Here is a 24,015-nt window from a genome sequence, read left to right on the forward strand (position 1 = left end):
AATCACTGATCAGCTGCCTCTTATATACCCCCCCCCCCCCCCCCCCGGGGATTGAGCCCACAACCCAGGCATGCGCCCTTGGCCGGAATCGAACCTGGGACTCTTCAGTCTGCAGGCTGACGCTCTATCCACTGAGCCAAGCCAGCCAAGGCCATTGGTGCCATTTCTGAGTGAGAGACTTGATCTGAATCCCAATCCATTCTGCTGAGAAAATGCGATTCTGCAAGAGTGTGGAGGAGAGAGCTCTGAACGGCGGTGCCATGTGGACTCCCACTGCTCAGCTCAGTGAGTAAATGTTTGCCGATTCTCTAGCTTGTGGCAGGGGCAAGGCACCGCCTCCCCTTGTCCTCAACTGAATGGACTCTTCCTTCCCATGGAGGCAGCAGGGGAAGGTGAGCAGCTTCCTCCTACTCACTCCCAACAGCCTGGAAGAGCCCATCCATGCAAGGAGCAACCAGAACTTGGATTTGCTAGCAGTGGTTCTCAACCTGTGGGTCGCGACCCCTTTGGCGGTCGAACGACCCTTTCACAGGGGTCACCCAAGACCATCCTGCATATCAGATATTTACATTACAATTCATAACAGTAGCAACATTACAGTTATGGAGTAGCAACGAAAATAATTTTATGGTTGGGTCACAACATGAGGAACTGTATTTAAAGGGCCAGAAGGTTGAGAACCACTGTGCTAGAGAAAGAATGGGAGGGACTCAGTAGATGGACCTGTGCCAAGCCGAGGAGTGACTAACCTCCTGCTCCCTGGTCTTGCCCTTAGTGTGCAGTTTTGCTCGCGTGGAGGAAAGGCTCCCCTCTCCCTGTGACTCACCGCCCTCGCCAAGGAGGGGGGTGTCACCTGGGAACATTCCCGTGGGCTGACCTCAGCAGTCGGCCCTGACCTCCCCTTCCGGAGGGCACTCAGGGCACTGGTTCGTGACCACAGCAGCTTCCTGCTTCCCTCATACCCTCTGTCTGCGAGAAGGCAACTTTCCTGGGAACTTGGCCAGTGACCCTTATCAGAGACCGTTGTTCTTCGGGGCCCATTCAGGAAGGAAATGCAGTGTCCCCTGAGGGCTGGCCACCTAGACGGCATGGATGGGCAACGCCTATGGACAGGGCAACTCTTAGGGCAGCACTGGAACAAGGGGATGTCTGCCCTAATGAAAGGTGGAAATCAAGAGAGAGCCAAAGAGGGGGAAGGGAAAGATAATGCGAGAAGAGGAAAGGAGAAAGGACCAATGCCCAGGGCAGACAGGCTCATCATCAGGAGAAAAGTAGTCTCTCCTCCTCTGAGCCATTCGGTCCTTTTGAGAAAGACCGCTTCTTGGAGAAATGCTTCAACTGAGCACAGAGCCTACGGTGTGTGTTCCAGAGGAATGGTGGTGAGAAAGAGGATCTTAACCACTCGTGTATTTTAAGTTAAAAGCCAGGTTGCTTCCAGTCATTAAGAGCTTATCTGGTACCTCCCCACTCACCCCCAGACAAGGCCCTCAGAACACCTACAGAGCACAAGAAAAGGCCAACTCAGATGCCACCCAGGACCACCAACCACATGGAGGCTCTGGTCAAAACCAAGGGGCAGATATTAATTCTCAATCGAATCCGTTTCCCTCTGATTAGAGTCCCCCCTGGGCCAGGAAGCCTCGTCCTTTGTGCAGGGTTTTCAGCTGGGTCTAGCTGGGGTTTAAAAGGAATTGTCATGCCCAGTCCCTTTTTAGGTTGGGGTGAGTCATTTTCTAGGGAGATAAACCTCCGCATACCTCCAGACGGTCCGTGTGAAGAATCATCATGGGTTAATACTTGACGGGAAAAAGAAATGCCTCCATTGCCAAGTGAAAGGTCAAGGTGAGGTGCGGGTAACGATCAAGTTCTCTAACATCTGTGAAAGGCAGAAACCTTCACTGCTTCAAAAGACAGAAGCAGGAGTGATTTGTTTTTCTAAAGGGAAATAGCCCCCTGGAGAACCACAAAACTGGAAAACCCATTGCAGATTACCCTCTAAATCTAACCCCTGGGCCAAATTTTTCAGAAAAGATTTTAGACAGACAGATGATGAAAAATAAACATAGCTACAAGTGACACAAATAGTGAGGCGGTGCCTGAGAGAGGAAAAAGGAAAGTTGTAGTTTTTATTCAAGTTTAAAGGAACACCAAGTAGTTCATTACACTTGAGCAAGAACACAGCCCATGGTCTACTCTAGACACTCGTAACAATGCCCCCCATCCCGGCTGCAGCCTGTGTGTCCTGCTCTCTACCTCACCACTCCTCCTACCTTGTGCCCTGGGGCCCTTACCTCTGCAGAGATACCTGGCAATGCAGGGACCACAGGGAGGCTAAGGATAATATGCAAATGAACACCCCCCCCCCCCCCCCCCCCGCCAAGCCCTTCTCCACACACTGCTCCACAGGAAAAATGGGACATAGGTCTTTCCGTACAGGAATTCCGAGGGAAATGAAGGAGGATTTCAAGAGGTAAGATGAAAACTTTGTTAGGAGGATAAATAAATAAAGAAGTTTATGGAAGACAATTTGCAACCTATATATATAAAAGCCTAAGCGACCATCCAACTGTCTGATCATTTGACGGGTAGCTATGACACACACTGACCACCAGGGGGGCAGATGCTCAATGCAGGAGCTGCAGAGCTGCGGCGACTTGGCAGCTGCGGTTCTTGGGTGATGCACCTGGAACCAGAGAGGAGGGAGCCTGATTCTGGGGGAATCTCCCTCTCACAATCTGGGACTCCTCCGGAGATATCAGAGAGCCGGTTTCAGCCTGATCCCTGCAGGCCAGGCCGAGGGACCCCACCAGTGCATGAATCCATGCACTGGGTCTCTAGTATAAAGTAAGAGATTTAAATGTTCCTGTTGCCTCAATGATTTTTTTCCCAAGGGACTCACAGAACATGTGCCCCCTGCACACACACAACATGTGTAAAATGAAGACGCTAAAGATTGCCCAGGCCAAGTCATGTGGACGAACTGGGATGTGTACACTGCCAGTGAGTGTGTAGAACAGTACAACAACTACGGGAAACTATTTGGCAGGTTCTAAAAAGTTGACCTAATATCTACCCTATGACCCAGTCATTCTACTCCTCGGTATTTATCCAAGAGAAAAGAAGGTGTATGTCCTTACAGAGACTTGTACATGAATGTTCTTGCAGCAGTTTTATAAAACTAGGAACAACTCAAGTATACATAAAGGGTGATGAATACCATGTGGTATATCCACTCAATGAAAACAGCTCAACAATAAAAAGGAATAACCTGCTGATATACATAATCACATAGATCAATCGCAAAATAATTAATGCTGAGTATAAAGAATACATGTTCTATGATTCCATTTACATACAATTCTAGGAAAATGCAAATGAATGTGGTAAGAAAGCATATCAATGTCTGCTTGGGGACAGGATGATCATGCGATGGGTGGGGCCAGGCAGGAAGGAGGAATTACAGTGGGCCACAGGAAATTTTTGGGAGTGAGAAGTATATATGGTGACAATCTTGATTGTGGCATGATTTCATGGGTGCCTACTTATGTCAAAACTTACTAAATCTGAAATTTCAATGTGTGCAGCTTATTACATATCAATTATACCTCAAGATGGCTTTAAAAATAAGTGTTCTTTCCACTCCTATCTATCTTAATACTTCTAATTATGTTTTAAAATTTTCGTCCAATATCACTTCCTTTGTGATCTTTCCTGATTTCTGCTCTCCCCTACTTCATATGGAAGAATCAGCTTTCTCTTCCTCTGTACTCTCCTTCTACCTTAGTTCATATCTCCATTGTAGTTCATATATATGTTCATAGTTCATATTCATGTCACTCTAATAATTTCTTTGTTGTCTTTTTCTTATTTTTTAAATATATTTTTATTGATTTCAGAGAGGAAGAATGTGGGAGAGACAGAAACATCAATGATGAGAGGAAATCATTGATTGGCTGTCTCCTGCACACCCCACATGGAGGCATGTGACCTGACTGGGAATCAAACCATGAACTCCCAGTTCATTGGTTGATGCCCAACTACTGAGCCACACTGGCCAAGCCTGTTGTCTTTTTCTTTAGTTACACTTTGAATCATTCCTGTTGTTAATCAAGACATTAAGATGCTTAGAAATGTCTAAAAATAGAATCCTAAAGATTACATGACCAGTACTATGAATTCTTATGTGGAAAAGTACTATAGAAACTTAATAAATAAATCATAAAGCAATGCATAAAGCTGCAGTTTAACTAAAGGCAAGCAACTCACCATAACATAAATTCTCCACTCCTGGCAAAAACAGAGAGAACCATGCATTTTAATTAGGAACAACTCAAGTATGTGTGTGTGTGTGTGTGTGTGTGTGTGTGTGTGTGTGTGTATAAAAGCCTAAGCGACCGAATGACCAAATGACCAAATGACCAAACAACTGGTTGACCAGTTGCTATGACACACACTGACCACCAGGGGACAAATGCTCAATGCAGGAGCTGCCCCCTGGTGGTCAGTATGCTCCCGCAGTCAATCTATCACGGCCAGCCAACCTCCTGTGGTCCCTCCCCCTGGCCGGCCCCATCGGCCCGATCACTGGACAGATTGAGGGACCCCACCCGTGTGCAAATTCATACACTGGGTCTCTAGTTTGTAATAAAGGGGAAACAGGGAATAGAGAGCTTGTCTTACACTTGGCTTTTGTGTAATTGTCTTTTAAAATGCCTCCCCTTCAGACTGCCTTGTACAAGTAAAACATTGATTAAAAGAAACACTTCATTCAGTCTAAATAGAAGAGTGACTGAATTAGACTCCCAGTTACTATATAGGACTTCGAGAAGGAATATTGTCAACCCAAGATCACAATGTTCCTTTATTAAATTAAATGTTTTGGGTGATTTTGGAAAAACCAATTAACCTGTTCTCTTTTAATTATACCATTCACCAATCTAATCCAACATAAAGTCAAAAGACAGACCTAATCTCTACAGGTCCACAGGCAAGTCAACCTTGGAATCAGTTTCCTCATCTTTTAAGTGGGGATAGCTGGCCTCGTTGAAACACATGACGATACTCTAAAAACATAAAGCATGACCCAGCAACTCTACTCCCAGTGATACATTGAAAGAGATGAAAACATGTCTACATAAACACTTGAACATGAATAGTCACAGAAGGTTTATTCATGATAGTCAAAGAAACAGCCCAAATGTCCATCAACTGATGAATGGGCAAATGAAATGTATATCAACACAATGGAATATTATTTGGAAATAAAAAGAAATGAGGTACTGATACATGCTATGACATGGATGAACCTTGAAAATATCATGCTGAGCCAGAGCTGTGTGGCTCAGTGGTTGAGCACTGACCTATGAACCAGGAGGTCATGGTTCTATTCCCTGTCAGGGCACAAGCCCAGGTTTCAGGCTTGATCCCCAGTAGGGGGAGTGTAGGAGGCAGCTGATCAATGATTCTTATCATTGATGTTCCTCTCTCTCTCCCTTCTTCTCTGAAATCAATAAAACACATATTTTAAAAAATATTGTGCTGAGTGAAGAAGAAAGTCACAAAGAGTACATGTTGTGTAGTTCCATTTATATGAAATGTCCACAACAGGCCAAACTATAAAGACAGAAAGCAAATTCGGATTGGCCAGAGTCGTGGGGAAATGAAGGGTTGGTGGTAATGGATGCAAAAGTCTGTGAAAGCACTAAAAGCCATGGAATGATACATTAAAAATGGGTGAATTGTATGGTATGCAAATTGTATCTCAGTGACGTTGAAAATGCAGCATTTATATCATAATTGAGGATTATGTGTAGAGACTGGTGGTCTGGAGATATAAACGTGCACGGTAGCACTTCTCAAACTTTAAATTACAAATCCCCTGGGGATCCTGTTCAAATGCAGATCCTGGTCAGCAGGTTCTGGGTGGGCCTGAGGTTCTGCATTTTCAAGTTTCTAGTGGGTGCAGACGCTGCTGGCTTGTGGGTCACGTTTTGAAGGATGTAAAGTATGTAGAAATAAAGTCTTTTTTACTTGAAAAAATTGTACAAGGATTGGTGAGACAAGGCACCCCGAAAACAGGATTAAAGAAGGTACATTTGTGAAAGGTAAAAATGCAAGTATTAAGTGTTATACTATTTTATGAGGACTATTCAAGTTCCAGCACTTAGAACTCTCTAAGAAAATGACCATAACTTTTTTCAAGACCTGCCTCAATTCTAATGTATTTTGGCCACTGTTTCTTGATTATCCCTATCCTAAGCCAATAATCCCTTCTTTGTTTCTATCACTGTCATGTATAAAAGTCATAGGACACAATCGTGACTTTGTTCTCTGGTTTGTTCCCACATGACCAGCCCCTTCCTTACTAAGGATGCTGGGCCCGTGGTGCAGAGCTGAGAGTGAGGGTCTCACCTGAGTGTAAAAGTGAGTTAGGAGAGCTTTCTGAGGTTGACATAGCTCTTAGTCGCTGAACGGTGCAAAAAATTTCTATCAATGAAAAAGGCAACGACTGAGGAAATTGTTTAGGGCTCAGAACATCAAACAGTGATCCCATTACCGCCAGTGACTCACAGAGAGAAAACACAATTTCTCATCCCAGGATGCTGGTATGCCACTGTGTCATTGACTTTTTAATACAGACAACTTTCCTAAATTCTATGGATGCAAGAATGAACAAGTTAAATAGGAAGATTTACTTGTTTCTGTCTGTTATGGTATGCTTTCATCAAGAGCTGGATATTATCAACTCAGAAGCTTAAGAAGACATTTTATAACCCCTGTGGCTCACCTAGCATCCTGGACTGGAGATCTTTAGTTCTTTTTAAAAAATGTATTTTTATTGATTTCAGAGAGAAAGAGGGAGAGAGAAAGTGAGAGAGAAAGAGAGAGAGAGAGAGAGAGAGAGAGAGAGAGAGAGAGAGAGAAAGAGAGAGAGAAACATCAATGATGAAAGAGAATCATTGATCAGCTGCCTCCTGTACTCCCCCGCACTGGGGATCAAGCCTGCAACCCAGGCATGTGCCCTGACCGGGACTCGAACCGTGGCCCCCTGGTTCATAGGTTGATGCTCAACCACTGAGCTACTCTGGCCAGGGGAGATCTTCAGTACTTGCATTGTCTAACCTTCCTCTGACCTTTCTGGGTGATGGGAGCTGGGAAAGGCATGGCATCCGCCAACCCGCCCTGCTGTAGCCAGCAAGTGTCCATAGCATCCAGCCCCTGGCTCCGGATGCAGAGAACACACTCGTCCTGAGCCAAAGCAAACACTTCCCCATCTGGGAGGCCCACTGAGTGACAAGCAGCTTTTGATGTAGACATCACGCCCCCAGAGAGCCATTTGTTCGGAGGCCAAGGGGGAGAGGGAAGGAGCTTGTCCGCCAAGATGCCCTGCTATCCTGTGTTTGCTTCCTGCAATGCGATCCTCTGGGGTTTGGGTAGAAGCGATTACCCTGGCCCTTTAAAAGGAAAGTTGCTGCTGAAACCAGATTCTTGCTGGCAGAGCCCTGACATGCCTGTCTTGGGGCTGATGAAATAATCTGCTGAGGACTTAGCTCACTTCACAGACCTTTGTGACTGGAAATGGAGAGAAACCAGTCAGAGGTGTGACTCTACCAAGTGTCACTGTTGGGGACACTGGGTAAGCTCTGGATTTTTATGGATCCTTTATCCCAGAAAGACTGAGAAATCGTTTTGGAAAACTGAATTCCTGCAGTAAAAGCATAACACTGAGAAGCAGCTCCAAAGCAAAGCGCCCTTGGGCCACTGCCAAGAAATAGAAGTGTGTCTTAAAGCCGATCCAAGCGTGGGGACCCCAGAGAGCAGGCCCCTACAACATAATGAGAGTTTTCAATCCACAGTATTTCTTTAAAATCATGGAAAAACATTTCAATGATTTGTAAACTATGTACAATACTGGACTCAGGTGGCTCTCACCAAACTTCATCCTAAATGATACCTAAGCATTGAAGAAGAAAGAAATCCCTTGGGTAGGAGGAGTCCCCTGAGAATCCTTTGTAAACGCTGCCTGCTGACCTGCTGAGTGACCCTGTGCCCAGGATGCCTTTCTGCACTGAGCCCATCTGTGCGGACCCTTGTTTAGGAGGTTCTGCTGCTGCGAATATCAGGACAGTTTCATCATACAACCACGGTATCCCACCAAGCTGGCATATTAATGACACTCAGACCCGGCCTGAAGGAGAAAAAAATCTCACAATACAGAGTAAAAAGCTTGGGAAGTTGTAGATTCTTGCTTCCTTTCTGCCCAGTAGCCTCAGTTTGGTGCAGAAAATGGAATTAGGTATGTTTTGTTTTTTAATATATTTTTATTGATTTCAGAGATGAAGGAAGAGGGAGAGAGAGAGAGAAACATCAATCATGAGAGAGGATCATTGACAGGCTGCCTCCTGTACACCCCTGCTGGGGATCAAGCCCTCAATCTGGGCATGTGCCCTAACCTGGAATCAAACTGTGACCTCCTTGTTCATAGGTCGACACTCAACCACTGAGCCATGCCAGCCAGGTGGAATTTGGTGTTTGAGAGCAGTCGTCCACGAAAACCTCACTGCTCTCTCTGTCCAGCTGTCCTGCTTGGGGTTGAGCACCAGGCTGACAAGTCTGAGGAGGGAGACACCTTAGGAAGGGGACCGTGGAGTCACAGCGGTTTCAGTGCAGACATGCGGCCTGGAGGCCAGATGCAGAGCCTGGTGCAGGGCCTGGCAGGGGCTGAACTGGGCAGACACCTTGGACATCCCGACATGCGCATGTCATAGGTCCATCCCAGCATCATGGAGGCTGACAGCTTGGAAGAGCACTGGCCTGGGTTGACCAGATGATCCGAGACAGAATGTTCTCTGTCTGGGGTACCGCAGGGCACACTGTCACAGCGGGAGTGTATCTAGGGTAATTCAATTGAAAACGTTCTAATAAAATTTGTGCACAGCTGTTACTACCCACCTCATCAGAGAGGCTGTGTTTGCATGACATGCCTGAGGAAATAGAAAATGTGCCTTCGATTTTAACGTTTGGTGTTCGTAATGGAGCACTGTTCCAGGGGAAGCCACTCAGTAGGATAGGAAAATACAGAGCAGCTTCGGTGTACCAGAGGCCTCGGGGATCTCAGCGTGGAGGCAAGTGCGCAATTCTTCATGAACGACGGTGGTGGCTGTGCTGTGGGGGAGGGACCACGGGCTTTGAAAACAGACTTGGTTCCAGGCTGAGTCCTGTCACTCACCAGTCATAGGACTGTCTGGCAAGTCACAGTCTGTGAGGCTCACTGTCATGCTCTATACATGGGGATGTTGTGTGTCCTTGGGGTGCTGGTATCAGATAAGGCCTGGGGCAGTGCTTTGGCAACTTAAAACCCTGTATGATTTGAGGGGCATCATTTTTCCTAAGTAGTGGCTGTTGTCATCAACTGTAAACCACGCATCATCATAATGGCATCAACACTTTTATTAAGAGCTGACTGTATACACACAAGGAGCTAAGGAATGGGGAAACGAAGTGGCTTCGGACATGGCCGTTGACCTCAGGGGCCTTGCAAGCTACTTAGTGAGAAAGAACATGCTACATCACCCCTCATTATAATAAAATAAAAAGCAGTACCTGCATCCGCAAGACTGACCCAATAGTGAGTCAGAGAATGACCCCAGAGTGAGGAATGCAGATGAGTGAGGGGTGCTAGCTTCTATGGGCAGGGTGAAACTTGAGCTGAATGTTGAAGGTCAGCCAGGACGTTGCTGGGTCCCCAGCAAACATTCAATCACACGTGGTACAGGGGTGCTTAGTGGAGAACAGAAGGCATGCAACCCTGCATTTACAACTCACCTGTCTATTCACCTCTCCAGACCTCAATTTTCTCTTAAAAATGTCGGTCACCCATCCTGGTTCCTACATATATCAGAGAAATACTGTAAGAAGGTAAAATGATATTTTAAATACCAGGACTTTAAGTCTTTTGGAACAGACAACTCAGGTAAACAAAGAGACTATTATTATGTCATTCATAGTTTTTCAGTGTTTTCATTAGACACCAAACTAATAACTTTTTTTTTTTTCCAAACTAAGAACTTCTGTTTATGCAACCCAGGGAGTCTATGAATGAAGGATTTGCTCGTATGAAGGAATTCCTTTCTTGGTGCTCAGAACACAGGAGTATGTGAGTGAAAACCAGACAAGGGGCTGGATTAGATGGCCCGTTTCTGTTTGCTAAATGGCACACAGACACCAAGGAGAGCCATCTGTAGCCATTCCCAGGGCTTGCGGCATGCTCTAACATCACTCCAGGAATACGTGTCTCTCCTACATCCTTTCTTTCCTTTCATGGTCACTTTAGAGGAGCCACAAAGGAGAAATGCCAGACTTCACAGGACCTGGAAGGTGATAATCACACGGCTCGAGCCCACTGCTCAGGAGAGCAGCTCCCTGAGGCCTGCGCGTGCCCTATCGGATGCCCTTCTGTGGGAGCGCTAGTGAGCTGGTGCTGTCTAGAAATGCCCTTGGTTTTCTTCCTTCCGAAGCTTTCTCCTTGGGGCTGTTGCCTTTTCAGCGTTGAAACAAAGGGGGGCTGTCCAGTGATAAGCAAGGGCCCAGCAGCTGGCGCAGGGCGGGCCTGCTTGCAGGAGGAGGGCTGCGATCAAATGAGTGACTCATAGCTGGAGGAGGCTGCCAGCCCAGGGGCTCTGTGCCCCACGTGCCTTCTGTGCTGAGAACACAGGCTCCCCCAACCCTCGTCTCTGCATGGAACTGTTCCACTGGCCAGAACACCCAGCGAGCCCCTTCATTCTATCCATATTCAATCAGGTACTTGAAACAGTAGATGACTCATCTTGGACTCAGCCAAGACCAACAGCGTCAGGCTTCTTTTGTTGAAGAGTTAACTGTAAGTTCCATGAAGGATTCCAGTGAGTGGAGTCCTTGTTGCTTTCAGGCAAGCTCTCTGAAGTCAGGGAAAGCCATGACTGGAGCTTCAGGAAAGCCAAGCCACAGAGGAGCACAATCTCTTTCTTTCTTCAACATCTTTCTGGAAGATCATCTGGAAGTATTTTCCTCTGAGACCTGGCCATAGTTCCCAGGTTGAGTTTGCTGTAAGGGAGCCAGGTATAGCTTATCAAAGAAGCATTGGGTTTCAAGTGCAGGGCCTAGCAGCGTCACTCCAGGAATGAATAAGGGTCTAAGGATGAATTTCTTCCTTTAACTCAGGGGTCTGCTGCCAATGCTGACTGCGGTTTGGGGGCAAGTCTCAAGGTTTCCATCTGGGAGGAAAGACAGTGGTAACTCCCAATGGAAATAAAATGTGTTGTCCTGAGAACCAAGAAACAATACCAGTGGGGGATCTTTGAAGGTTGGATGAATTAATGAATTAATAGGTGGGAGCAGGGTGGAAAGGGTGGAGGAATGGGGATAGGGTAAGGGAGAGTGATACTTCCCTGAGTATTTTTTAAAATCGTTTTGGTGTTAGTGACATGTTATATTTTACATACTCAAAATAAAACCAGTAAGGCTGAGAATTGCTTCCATCATGATGATGGAAATGGTCAGGAAATAAAGGACATAAATAAAGGGCACAAATGTTAAAGCTTTTCTGGCTTTTAAAGAATCTGAAAAAAGCTCTGAAATGGAAATCTACACAATCTAGAGTTCTATAGCTTCCTCGTCCCTGGAAATCTTTGAACAGACATATAAGTATTTGTATGATCCCAGGGAGGGGTTGACAAGTGTGACACTATAGACTGAATGTTTGTGTCCCCCCAGAATCTGAATGTTGAAACATAATTCCCAATGTGATAGTATCAGGTGGTGGGGTCTTTGAGAAGTAACTAGGTCATGAAGGTAGAGTCCTCGTGAGTGGAATTAGTGCCCTGATAAAAGAGACCCTTGAGAAATCTCTTGCCCTTTCTGCCATTTGAGCAAACAGCGAGAATACGGCCGTCGATGAACCAGGAAGTGGGCTTGCACCGAATTTGTTGATACCTTGATCTTGGCCTTCCCAGCCTTCAGAACTGTGAGAAATGAATTTCTGATGTTTATAAGCCATCTAGTCTGTGGTATTTTTTTTGTTACTGAAGCATGTCTGGACTAAGATCTGTGACTAGCCCCTTGGAGGCTGTGGGAAGTTATCAGAGCTGGGTTCAGGACAATGTAATCCAGGTGGTTTGCCTCTGAATCTTGTTTTCTCATTTCCTACCTTCTCTTCTCTCCTTAAACCTCCTTGCTTAGTTCTTTCAACCTATCTCCATGCCTGATTATCCCTAATGATGTATTCTGTCAGGATTCTATAGAATAATCTTTAAGTCCTAATACTATTATACATAAAAGTTTTGATAGTCTAACCACATCTAGCGTTCAGTACAGTGTTTTTATAGGAGATAGCTGTAATGACATCCAGTAAAGGATCCAGAAAGATTTTAATCCAGAATTCAGAATATGTGATAAGTTTATATGTTCAAGTCCCCACTGAGATAGTCCAATACCAAGTCAGCTATTGGCATGCGGAAAAATCCTGAGTAAACTTGACTTTTGCTTTCTCCACTCCAGAAAGTGGAATAGATGTAGTCAAGTCCTAGGAGAAAAGATGCAAATCAGAGAAGACTGAGTATCCAGGATCCAGTAAGGATTCAACTTGATCATGGAAGTTCTGGCCCAATCCCAGGTTCCCCTAAATCAATGATGTTTGGGTTAATTTGGACTCCTTTTCTTTGGACCATCAGGCTAGCTCATAACCTCCTTCCCAGGGCACGAATCCTCCTAGGATATCTTCTGCCAGGAATAGTTCTACTTTGCTGTCCTTTACTCTCATTAATTAGCATTGGAAAAGAGAAGGAAAGAAAGAGTAATTTGTCAAGACATTCACCCCCCGGAAATTCACCCAAATGTGTTATTCTTGTCTTTTATTTTTAGCAATGACATCAGTTGGGTTAGATTTGGGTTTCTAATGAATCAATTCCATTCACATCACTCTTTATTAAATATGCCAAGCAGATTTTTACATTACAAAGCTACCAGTTTTTAATAAGAGTTATTTAATAAGTTTATCTTTAGGTCTTCAAGGATTTATAGCTATTCAGCAGAGTGGGGAAGGGTTGCCTCATTTATTGGCTATATATTTAAAGAACAAATTTTGGAGAAGTTATTCAAGTAACATGTGTCTTTCCTCTTCAAAACACTCCTAATTGTTTGGTGGACATGTGGACATCACAAAAGAGGGTATTTCAGCCCTAAGTTCTTGAAAACCAGGAAGTGTTACACAGAACTACAGCTCCCCAGAGCTCCATCTTTTCAGATCTGAGCCATGGGTTATGATAAATAAATAATCTCTGAAGTGCTTATCTTTGCTTCTGGCAAGGGTATAACAATTCAGATGTACAGCTTCATAACGCCTACAGGAAAGAATTTAGGAGAAGAAAAGAAAGAATCCACATCTTGGCATGAAAAAGGGAAAGGCACGCTAACAACAGAAATTACAAATGTGAAGAGGATATGGGGGCGACTTGACTCAGAGCGGGAGAGAGAAAAAAAGAACCACAAGATTTCAATACCAGTAGTTGGATCTAAAGCCAAGGAAAAAGATGAACTCACAGATACCAGGAGTATTAAATAACCAGATGTTATGAGACTGTCATCATAACATCTGGTTATTTAATACGCTTACTGCAGAACCTCAGTCCTGTGGAATACACTGTTGTTTCTGGACTTAATCTAGTGGGTGCTGAGCTTTCTGTGAGATGAAGCCATGCATCCCAGGTGTATTTTGAAGTTACAAAAGAAGTTATATTGCGCCCCTGAATTTAGTGTGACTGGAGCTGTCTGCCAAACCTAGTATTTGTAGCCACATGACCCACATGGCTTACCATTGATGGGAAAAGCCAACCCATGGAGATGAATGGTTTCTACCCTAGAGAACCTCCTTGATGGAACTGGCCCAGTTGGCTTTCACCGGTGATGGGTATAAGAAATTGCCCCATCTAGAAAAATGTCTGTAAACATGGAAGTCCTTGACAAATCGACTTCAGAACCAAGCGCTGGGAATGGGTTTCTTCCTCCTGACAAACGGAACTGTTTCCTAAAATAACACACAGAATTGTGCCATCCGCTGTCCTCTACTTTTCCTTTCTTGGTGGAAAGCTCAGAAGGACGTTTTGTTTGATGGCTAGCACTCTTTTCAATCAGAATTTATTGCTTAGTTTCTCCCCCCTCCCCACCCCCGCATTTTTACTTTTTGGTTCATTTTGGTTCTTAAAAACTTTTTTACAATCTCTCCTCCAGTTCCCCATGAAGTGGGTGGCATATAAAAAAGTGCAATTAATTCAGAGATTTAAACTGTGCCTTTGAGACATGTGTTTCCAAATGGCACCGCACTCCCCGGGTGGAATATTTGTCTCCTCCCTCGCCATTGTGTATTTCCCCCAAGTGAGAAAGGACAAGAGAGCCGGCAGCAAATCCAAAGTGGAGGGTTTGCTTGGGAAATTCTCAGGAACTAACAACTGACAAAACAATGCCCTCTGAAACTTCGGTCCTGTGGAGAATTACAATTCCATTGTTCAAAGACTCTTTTCTCTTGTACAAAAACATAGTTGGAAGCAGGTTTCAGCCAGTTCTTTCCTGAAAGCTCAAGTAACAATTGAAACAAGAAATGTGACTGCCCTGACTGGTTTGGCTCAGTGGATAGAGCCTTGGCCTGCAGACTGAAGGGTCCCAGGTTCGATTCCGGTCAAGGGCATGTATGTACCTTGGTTGCGGGCACATCCCCAGTAGGGGGTGTGGAGGAGGCAGCTGATCGATGTTTCTAGCTCTCTATCCCTCTCCCTTCCTCTCTGTAAAAATTCAATAAAATATATTTAAAAAAAGAAAAGAAAAAGAAATGTGACCACAGGTGCCGTCTTCACCCAGATGCAAGGAAATGTGGATGTTTCCCTACAGTCCCAGGCAGGAAGGCGGAGCTTGCAAAAGCACTGACATTACCATGCAGACGGGGATCTGGCAGATTTCCGCACCCTGCTTGCTAGCCACACCCCCAGATTTCTAGGACATCCATTAAAATCTTTGCCTTTGTTTCAAGTTGTCCATAATTATTAACACGGTTTTAGAAATCAGTTGGGAAATTGGAAGATTATCCTTTCGATAAGAATACGTGGGCCTTGGGGCTGTTTTCCTTCAAATGAGTAATGGTTGACCTCGTGTCACTTTGAAGAGGAAAGTCCTGGTGCTCCCTAGTTCTGTGCATTAAAGGCATGGTAACACACTGACTATAGCAGATAGTAGATGCCAATAGGGTTAAGCGCATGAGTTTTTAAAACTGGGAACCAGAAGGAGCTTAGAACAGCAGAACGCTGATCTGGGAGTGAGAGCCTGAGTTCCGTTGCTGCCTTTCCATGATCTAGTTCAGTAAGAACAGTGAGCCGTGTGCCCACTGTCACCCCAACCATTCATCCCCTTTCCCTGTGCGGGGAGGTGATCCTGCCCAGGGCATCACCCAAGCCCCCTGGCTGTCTGCTGTCCCGTTGGTCTTGGCCTGGAGATGACAGGTGGCCACAGAGTGACTAGGTGGTTCTCCCATGCCAGCCTTTGCCTCATCATTGTCTCTTCCCTTAACCTTGCCCACACCTTTCTAAGGTTCTTACATTGGAACTATCTGGAGTGGATTCTATTTTCAGCCAGGCCTCTCACCAATACAAATGGTAACCAGCGTTAGCCAAGTGGAAATGGTTTGGGGCAGTGAGATGGAATCCCCAATCTGTAGGACCACACCAGCCTCATCTAGATTCCTCTGAGATGGCCAGCGGGGAGAAGCGGGGAAGATTGGCCCCGCCAAGCCCGGGGGAGGCCTGCTGCTCTATCATGAGAAAGGTAAGACCAGGCCCACTCCAGGGGGCCCATCCACTGCTTCAGGGTCTTGTATTCAGTTCTACCCACCAAAGACAGTAATGCACTTGGACATTTGGGGATAAAAGAGCTTTGCTCGTGAGTCAATCAAAAAATTTTTAATACAATTTTTTTTTAAATAACAATTGGACGGGAAGGTGAAGAGCTCCCACGATGGGGCAGCGAGCCAGAGTCCAGGCTTCGTTCTGCTGGCAGCACCGTACTGTCCCCAGGACCTGCACTGAGCTACAGTGTGCATCACAGCGGAGAAACCCGGCGCCCCCGGGGAGCAGAGGCGGCCCCAGGCGGCAACGACACCCTCAGCCTTTTACATTTATACACTTTATATACACATTACATCCAAGTAGGACAGTCACTGTACCATTTCCCAGGGAGACACGACGTTTTCTGAGGCAGGCAGGGCACGGGGGTCAGGACGGACACCAGGAAGGGGCTGGAACTATCGAAGGGGGCAGACACAGAAAGGGCAGCGCAAGTGCAGGCCGGGGCTGCGCTCACAGAAGCTGCAGGAGCTTGAGGGACTGTAAGAGGGCGCTGGGCTCCGCGGATGCCAGATACTGGCAGCAGAGCCAGTCCTCCAGCTCCACCCCGCGCCGGCGGTCCACGGCCTTCTCGGCGAACTTCAGCATCATCAGGGCGCGCTTCATGTCGATCCAGTTGTGCAGCGCGCTGCTCAGCGCCTCCTCCGAGGTGCCCCGCTGCTCCACCAGCTCCCGCCGCGGCCCCCACAGCAGGCACTGCAGCACCCGCTTGGCCTCCCCGATGCGGATGCGCTTGATGGGGTCGGCCTCCAGCAGCAGGTGGGCGAGCTGCTGCAGGCCGGGCGAGTAGAGGGACAGGGTGGGCAGGGGCGGCAGGTCCTCCCGCCGGTAGTCCTGCTCCCACAGCTGGGCCCGCACCTCGAACGGGTTGGGCTGGTGCAGCAGCTCGTAGATGAGGATGCCTGTCTGGAACTCATCGAACTTGCTGTACTGGGAGGCGGACACGATCTCGGGGGCCAGCCGGGCCTGGCTCTTTTTCTGCTGCAGGTTGGCGGTGCCGCCCGGCTTCTGCTTGGCCTTCAGGAAGTTGCTGATAATGAGCCGGGGCAGGTGTTTCTCACTGGGCACCCCCTCACAGGTGGGGGCCGTTGGGGGGCTGGGGGTGACACCGGCGGGGAGGGCGGTGGAGGGGCCAGGGGCAGTGCACGCGGCGGAGGGAGGGGCGCTGGCGGAGGCCGAGGCGGCAGGGGGGCCGGGGGAGGCCTGGGGGGCGCAGTGCACCAGCAGCAGGTTCTCCAGGCACAGGTCGCGGTGGATGACCCGGTGCTCTTTCAGGTGCTCCAGCCCGTTGCAGAGCTGCAGCAGCAGGAAGCACACGCGCCGCTCGTAGGCCTCGGGCTCGGACCGGTGGCGGCCCACCGAATCCCGCACGAAGTCGGAGGCCGTCTGGTGGGGCACCTCGCGGGTGATGACCACCACGCAGTCCTGCTCCTGGGCCGGGGGCGGGGCGGGCGGGGTGGGCGCGGGGTCCTTGGGTGCGTCCGGAGAGGCGAGCATGCTGGAGGGCACCGAGGCCACGAAGTGGCCACAGTCCTGCTGGATGTTGAAGTGCAGGGGCACAGCCGGGCTGCAGTAGGCGGCCACTTTGGGCTCCGAGGTTTTGCAGATCTGCGGGGAAAAGGAGAGGTGAGGTCAAGAGGGGGGGCCATCATCTGTGCCACAAACGGTGTTGGGACATTTGGAAATCCCCTCCGTGAAAAGGTGAGCTGAATCTTACTTCACGCCACGCACACGAATGAACTCAAACTGGTCACAGAGACTCAGGTGTAAGGGCCCAAACACACACATGTTAGAAGAAAACTTAGGCGAGAATCTTTGAGACCTTGGGTTGAGCAAAGACATCTGGTGGCGCACCAAAAGCATGTATGGTTCCTAAAAGAAAGAACTGATGAGTTTGGCCCCATCAAAATTCAAAACTTTTATGCTTTAAAATATACCTTTAAGAAAAAAGAAAGGCAAGCAACAGACTGGGAGAAACTATGTGCAAGACACATATCTGATAAATGAGTTCTACAAAAAAACTCTTACCACTCGGTTATAAGATAAACTTCCCAATGAAAAAGTAGGGCAAAGATATTAACAGGCATTTTCACCAAAGAAATATGTAAATGACCATAGGCACATGAAAAGATGTTCAACATCATGAGTCATTAGGGAAATGCAAATCAAACCCACAGTGAGATACTGGCTGACGCCCGCTGGAATGGCTGTAAGAAAAATGACAGACAATAGCAAGTGTCTATGACGATGTGGAGAAATGGGAACACTGCTGTATTGCTGGTGGTTTGTAAAAAAACGGTGTAGTCACTTCAAAACACGGTTTGGCAATTTCTTAAAAAATTAAAAGTAAAATGATCACACAACCCAGAAAGAGTGGGGTCCCTGAGCAACAACATACAGTGTAGCCCCCTGGTATTGGTAGGAAGACTTCCCTTGGCCCATGGTGGACACATTCTCAGGAAGCTAGTTCAGAGCCGACAGGCAGTCAGCCCTGCTGCCCACCCCTACCACCTGAATGGGCAGCTACCTGACAGGAGACCTGACTGACCACAGGGGTGCCTCCTTTTGGGAAGCTCAGGGGCAGATGCAGGCCCTAAGCTTCTGGGCCTTGGCCACATTCTCTGAGGCTGCCTAGTTTCTAGATCCAGGTACACATGCACTGCCTACTAGCTGGCATGACCTGCAGGGCTGACTTCAATGAAACTGCTATGTGAGTCAGAGTGGCTGAAGGAAAACAGAAAGCTCTCCAGGGCCGGGGAACCCAAAGGGCCAAAGGCACCCTCTGAGTGGAAAGTAGGAATAAACAAACAGGTGATCTCAAGCTCCTCTGGGGAATCCCCACAACCGTCTCTTCCACATCTTTTTGTACTAATGACAATGCCGGCCACCCGGGACCGTTAGCCGCACTAATCCTCATCGGGTCACCGCACAACTGGAGCGCCTTGAGCCAGACACCCTGGGCCTCCAGTGCCCTGTAATTACACTGAAAGGGACTGAAGATGGTCTGTGATCTCCTCTCCCAAAGGCTAGTGCACAGCCTCAGCCCCGCTTTATAGAAGGTAAGGATCAGTGTGTAATCCCCAGAAGAAAGGCTTCTCGCATCCACCCAGGAAACATCGTCCCGAGGACAATCCCAGAATAACCCTTCGGGCGGCTGCGCGGCCCCACTCAGGTGACTACAATGGTCTCAATGCGCCATCATGCTCACAGGTGCTGTTTCTAGAAGTTCCACAGCAAGCACTTTCCCCAGAGATTTATTTATGCTGCAGCTATAGAAACCTCTCAGCATGAAACCTGGGATAAAAGAGTTCAGCCTCTTAGGAAACTTTTATCAACCTAATTGGGAGGCGGGGGAGGTAACACATTAATCTAATAATTTATCTGCTATAGAAGTGGAATAGAAATAGAAGGGAAGTGCATTTATCCCAGACATTGGTTCCATTATACCAGCAAACATGATTTTGGAATAGCTTGTCTAAAGGGCATTGTTGCAGGCTCTTTCTTATTCAACTATCTTTAGCTTTTAAATGGCCGGCTTCTGTCCAGCTGGTGTGGCTCAGTGGTTGAGCGTCGACCTATGAACCAGAAGGTCACACTGTTGGATTCCCTGTCAGGGCACAGGTCCCAGTTACGGGTTTGATCTCCAGTGTGGGGCATGCAGGAGACAGCCGGTCAATGATTCTCTCATATCATGGATGTTTCTCTCTCTCCCTCTTCCTTCCTCTCTGAAATAAAAAAAAAAAAAAGATATTACAAATAAATAAATAAATAAATAAATAAATAGCTGGCTTCTGGAACACTATTAACCTAAAGAAAATTTAGGGGAGTGGTCCTCATAAATAGCCTTGTCTGTAAATACCAACCACTGTGCATGGGCCGGCCTGCAGCGCTATCTATGAAGATGTTGGAAACGCACTGCTGATATCTGGCTCACTCCCTCCAGTGAGGGTATCTCAACCACATGGCCACCTACCTAACTCCTGCGTGTGCGAGGCACTGTGTCTACTCAGCCCTCTACATATTAAGTCTCATTAAATCTCAAACCACCAAATGAGGTAGATGGTATTACAGAAGAGGAAACCGAGGGTCCAAGAGGTTCAATTTGCTCAAGATTATACAACCGACAAGAATTTGAGAGGTCAAAGTACAGGCTTGAGAGTGCAAGAGACCTTGGTTTAAATATAAACTCTGCAAACACTGACAAGTCACCAGCGCGTCTGGTTCTTGCACCAGTTCTGTTCTAAGTAGTAGCCACACACACACACACACTGAATTAACGAATACTGAACCACTGCTCCCAAAGGAAATGCAAAGGGAAGTTCTAGCAAGCCTCGGGTTACAACATTTTCATTAGCTGGCCAATATATAACCTTGTTTTATGTGGGTTTCTGTTTAAAGATACCTCATTAACAGATACTGTTGATTCATTAACAGTGCACTCACGGCCAACGGCACTTTGCCTCCTGCCTGAATGAAGCTGGTCCAATACTCTCCCGAGGGCACACCACAGCACTTAGGAGCGCTAGACAGGACCTCCGCGCTCAGCCCGGCCATTTAAACAGCAACATCACCACCAACAAGCCCAAAAATGTGAAGAAAGAGGCAGTAACTAGACCACGGAAGGGACACTGTTGACAGTGAGAGCTGAAACTAGGTGGAGCGCCCCCTTGTGCCACCTCTGCTGGGAATTTGCAGACTGGGTGATTCAAATCCTCCCCACTCCGTGCATGTCCAGAAATGACCACAAAAACGCCATAGGATTTGAGCTACAAATAAGTTTTAGCAGTGAACTCACAACATGGAATCCATACAGTGAGGACTGACTGTATTTATCTCAAAAGTCTGCCTTCTCCTCTGTGTATAGGGCAGTAACAGCTCCTTCCTCACAGGCCACTGGGAGCATTCAATGACACAACATGGGTGTGGCTTTTAGCACTGTGCCCAGCCCAGGTGAGCAGTCGCTGGGAAAGGTTGCTATGGTGATTGCTCTGGCAGGTTTGGCTGCAACCATGCTCAGTGCACACCCCAGAGCTGGTGTGTAGGTTATTGTGCCAACCGGAGGGCGCAGCTGCCCGGGGCATGGGAAACGTTTCCAAGGATCCCCTTTCTCCAGGGTCTCAAAGGCCTGGGCTCCGGGAACACTCCCAGTGGAGCGGCTGACAGTTTGCACAGAGATGTAAATGAAGGACAGCGTCAATGGCAACTGGGCTGGATGTGGTTCAAAAATCAGTGAGCGGGTCACCTGGCTGCACAGAAAGCTGGGTAGAGGGACAGGGGACAGGAAGGGGGGCAGGCGGCTTTCTTCCCATCCCCATCTGCCCCACCCCCTCATTTCATTTTCAGGGGTCCGCCCTTGGGTTTTTGGGCCCAAGACATTCACACAAACCTTTGATTCAGCTCACATTTCAAACGTTTTGTTGAGCCCAGTCTCACTTTAAACTTTGCAGCCTGGGCCTCATTCACGGTTGAGAATCTGGGCTAAGTCACGTCTGTTCAATAAGAAATAAAGGCCCAGCTGGCTCAACCCAGGTCCCTAATTACACAACTGAAGCTCTAGGTGGCTGAGGAATGAACTGGGCTTTGAAGCCTCACACGCAGTTTATGATTTTTGCCTGCCCTATATGCATGAGCAGGGCTACGGAGCAGCCTTCCTCTCTGCCTTCCTCTCCTTGCTGCTGCAAGAACCCCGGCCCAGCATTAGTGGGAGCAGGTGCGAGCCGGCCTTTGTTCACGAGGCTCCCAACCGAGGCTCCTGCTCACCAGGCGCAGATGAAATGAGCTCGGCGACAGACAGGCTCCGGAAGGGGGACCCGCTCCCCCGCTTGTGAAGGCCAGACGACTGTACTCCCGTCTAGACCACGCAGCTAATGAGGTGGAACAGCTGCACGTGGGAAATGATGCTCCACGCCCTGCCCGCCGTCCCCAGCACCAGGCCGGGCACATGTGCAAACGGATATTGTTGTTCCCCGTCTCTGAACATTTCAGGCTCTTTTCCAAAGCTCCTTCTCCACGGTACAGAGGTAATCCTTGCACTGCCAAGTGTCTGGCAAAATCAGATGGGGGACACGCGGGCCCCTCTTTCTTCGAAGACCAAGGCCGATCTTCCCGTTCCCTCACCGTTTACTTTCCTACCAAAATGAGAAGCAATCCCTTTAACATCCTCTGGGGAAGCTGGATTTTCTGCACTGGCCGTCAGAGAACGTAGCCGAGTCTACATTATGACAGGAGGTTCTAGAATGCAAGCTGCACGTCACAGTCACTTACATGTATAAAACCCCAAACCCCGGCAGATCTTGTGCCAGGGGGTCCCTTGGTTCTTAGCAGTAGGGTCACATCGCTTTAACCCCAGGGGCAAGAGGGATGAGGCCTCTTCCACTCTTTCCCTCTCGCGATGGAGAGGTCAGCTGTCACCTGACAGTGAAAGAGCGCCCAGGTCCAGCCCAGGAGATGAGGAGAATGACGGGTGCACTTGAACCAGAAAGGCGGACGCAGAGGGAGGATTCACAGCTCCCTTCCTCAGGTTCACTGGGGCTAGTGAAAATGAACTTCCTAAAGGCGCCTCCACCACCTTGGCATTCAGGGATCTCAAATCTACGTTCCCTTCATTGGGTGGATACAGACCCCTGGCTCTGGGCTGAAGGTGGTCAGGGGCTAATCTCATTCAGTTCACCGGAGGGTCCACTCACTTCTTCCTTTACTGGAGGCAGCACCATCCCAATAGGAGGGGAAATGCCGGCATTGTTTTTTCTTCTTCTTTTAATCGTGGTTGGGGGCGTGGCGGGGAAGGGACCTTACCAAGGGAGGAGCGGCTGGGGTTAGATGTAAAGAGGCAATGAAGTTCAGGAGTCCACGGGCTCCCATTCCTGACCTTTGCGCTTTCTTCCGTTTAGTGCCCGCCATCTGGCCACAGCCCCTAGTCTTCCAGGGCCTTGATTTCTGTACAATAACTGGGTCTTCCTAGTAGCCACCCCTCCCTCGTTTTTTCATAGGAAGGCAGCAGGTAATTATATACAGTTCCTTGGACATAGAAATCAGCAGTTCCCAATCTATAATTTAGGGTGGTGTTACTAATTTCTTAAAAGAAAAATCTCAACGTAAAATTCATTGCTATTTTCCTTGGCTAATAATTGTAATCTTTTAAAAAAAATTTCACTCATAAGTAGGAAGCTGCCCCATCAAGGCTATTTCACATTCGTTCACTATTTACATTTTTTTCTAATATCTTGGGACAGATGATGGCAAAAGAGAGCTCAGGGTTCCCCTCCTCATTCCCAACCAAAAGCCTACATTTACAGACGGGCCATAGACCCACCAGACAGTCAAGGCCACTAAAAGGAGATGAAGAAAGAAGTCACACTAGACTCGAGTCAGTGGCCAAGATCCAAATGGCCAGATGTGTGCAGACGCTCAACCAGCTGGCTTGGAACTGCGCCCTGAGAGAGCAGTGGGGTGTGGCAGCAACAGCCCTGATCCAGTGGCAAAGATTAAAGAGCTGTGTTCCCTTGGACTAATCACTTAGCTTCTCCGAACTTCATTTGTCTTAACTGACATGATGGTAACATAGATAAGACAAAGCATTCATCTCAGCCACCAGCTGACTATGGGCAAATTACTTAATCATTTTAAGCTTCAGAGTCATCATCTGTGAAACCTTCCCACCCTGTGAGGATTCAAGGTCATGTAGTTAATGCAGCCAGAAAAGAGTCTAGTTATGTAGTGAATGCTCAGTCAATGTTCTTACCCTTATTGTTCTAGGTTGAAGTCTCCTGGCTCTATCTGAAGGACAATACCCTAACTGTCCATCTTCTGTGCTAGATTATAAGATCCATAGGAACCTTATGTCCACCTCTGGTATACTCAGACCTTGACAAAATAGTTGGCCCATTGTAGGCACTCAGTAAAAACCCACTGAAAAAATGAAGGAACTCTCTGTTGCATTAAAAGGCAACTGCTATCTTAATCCGACGAGATCACCTAAGTTCATGCCTGGAAGCATAGAATGAATCATCTATTCATAGTGCAAATCTCTGCACCATGCCCTTCGCCAGGCAGAGAGTGAGATCACTAAACATTAAGTGTCAAAAGGGACCTTCGG

General features: G+C 47.6%; 1 protein-coding gene across 1 annotated transcript in view; it reads right to left on the reverse strand.

Annotated features, from left to right (window-relative positions):
- Positions 1–15,962: 15,962 nt before the first annotated feature.
- Positions 15,963–24,015, reverse strand: part of PRAG1 (PEAK1 related, kinase-activating pseudokinase 1) — a 48,077-nt gene continuing 40,024 nt past the window's right edge. Inside the window, exon 5 of the mRNA XM_081085132.1 lies at positions 15,963–17,528. Within this exon, the coding sequence (XP_080941258.1) occupies positions 16,374–17,528 (1,155 nt within the window). The 3' untranslated portion in view covers positions 15,963–16,373. The remainder of the gene's footprint in view (positions 17,529–24,015) is intronic.

The sequence above is a fragment of the Myotis nattereri genome, assembly GCF_964212035.1.
Source record: "Myotis nattereri genome assembly, chromosome: 2".
Taxonomy (NCBI): Eukaryota; Metazoa; Chordata; class Mammalia; order Chiroptera; family Vespertilionidae; genus Myotis; species Myotis nattereri.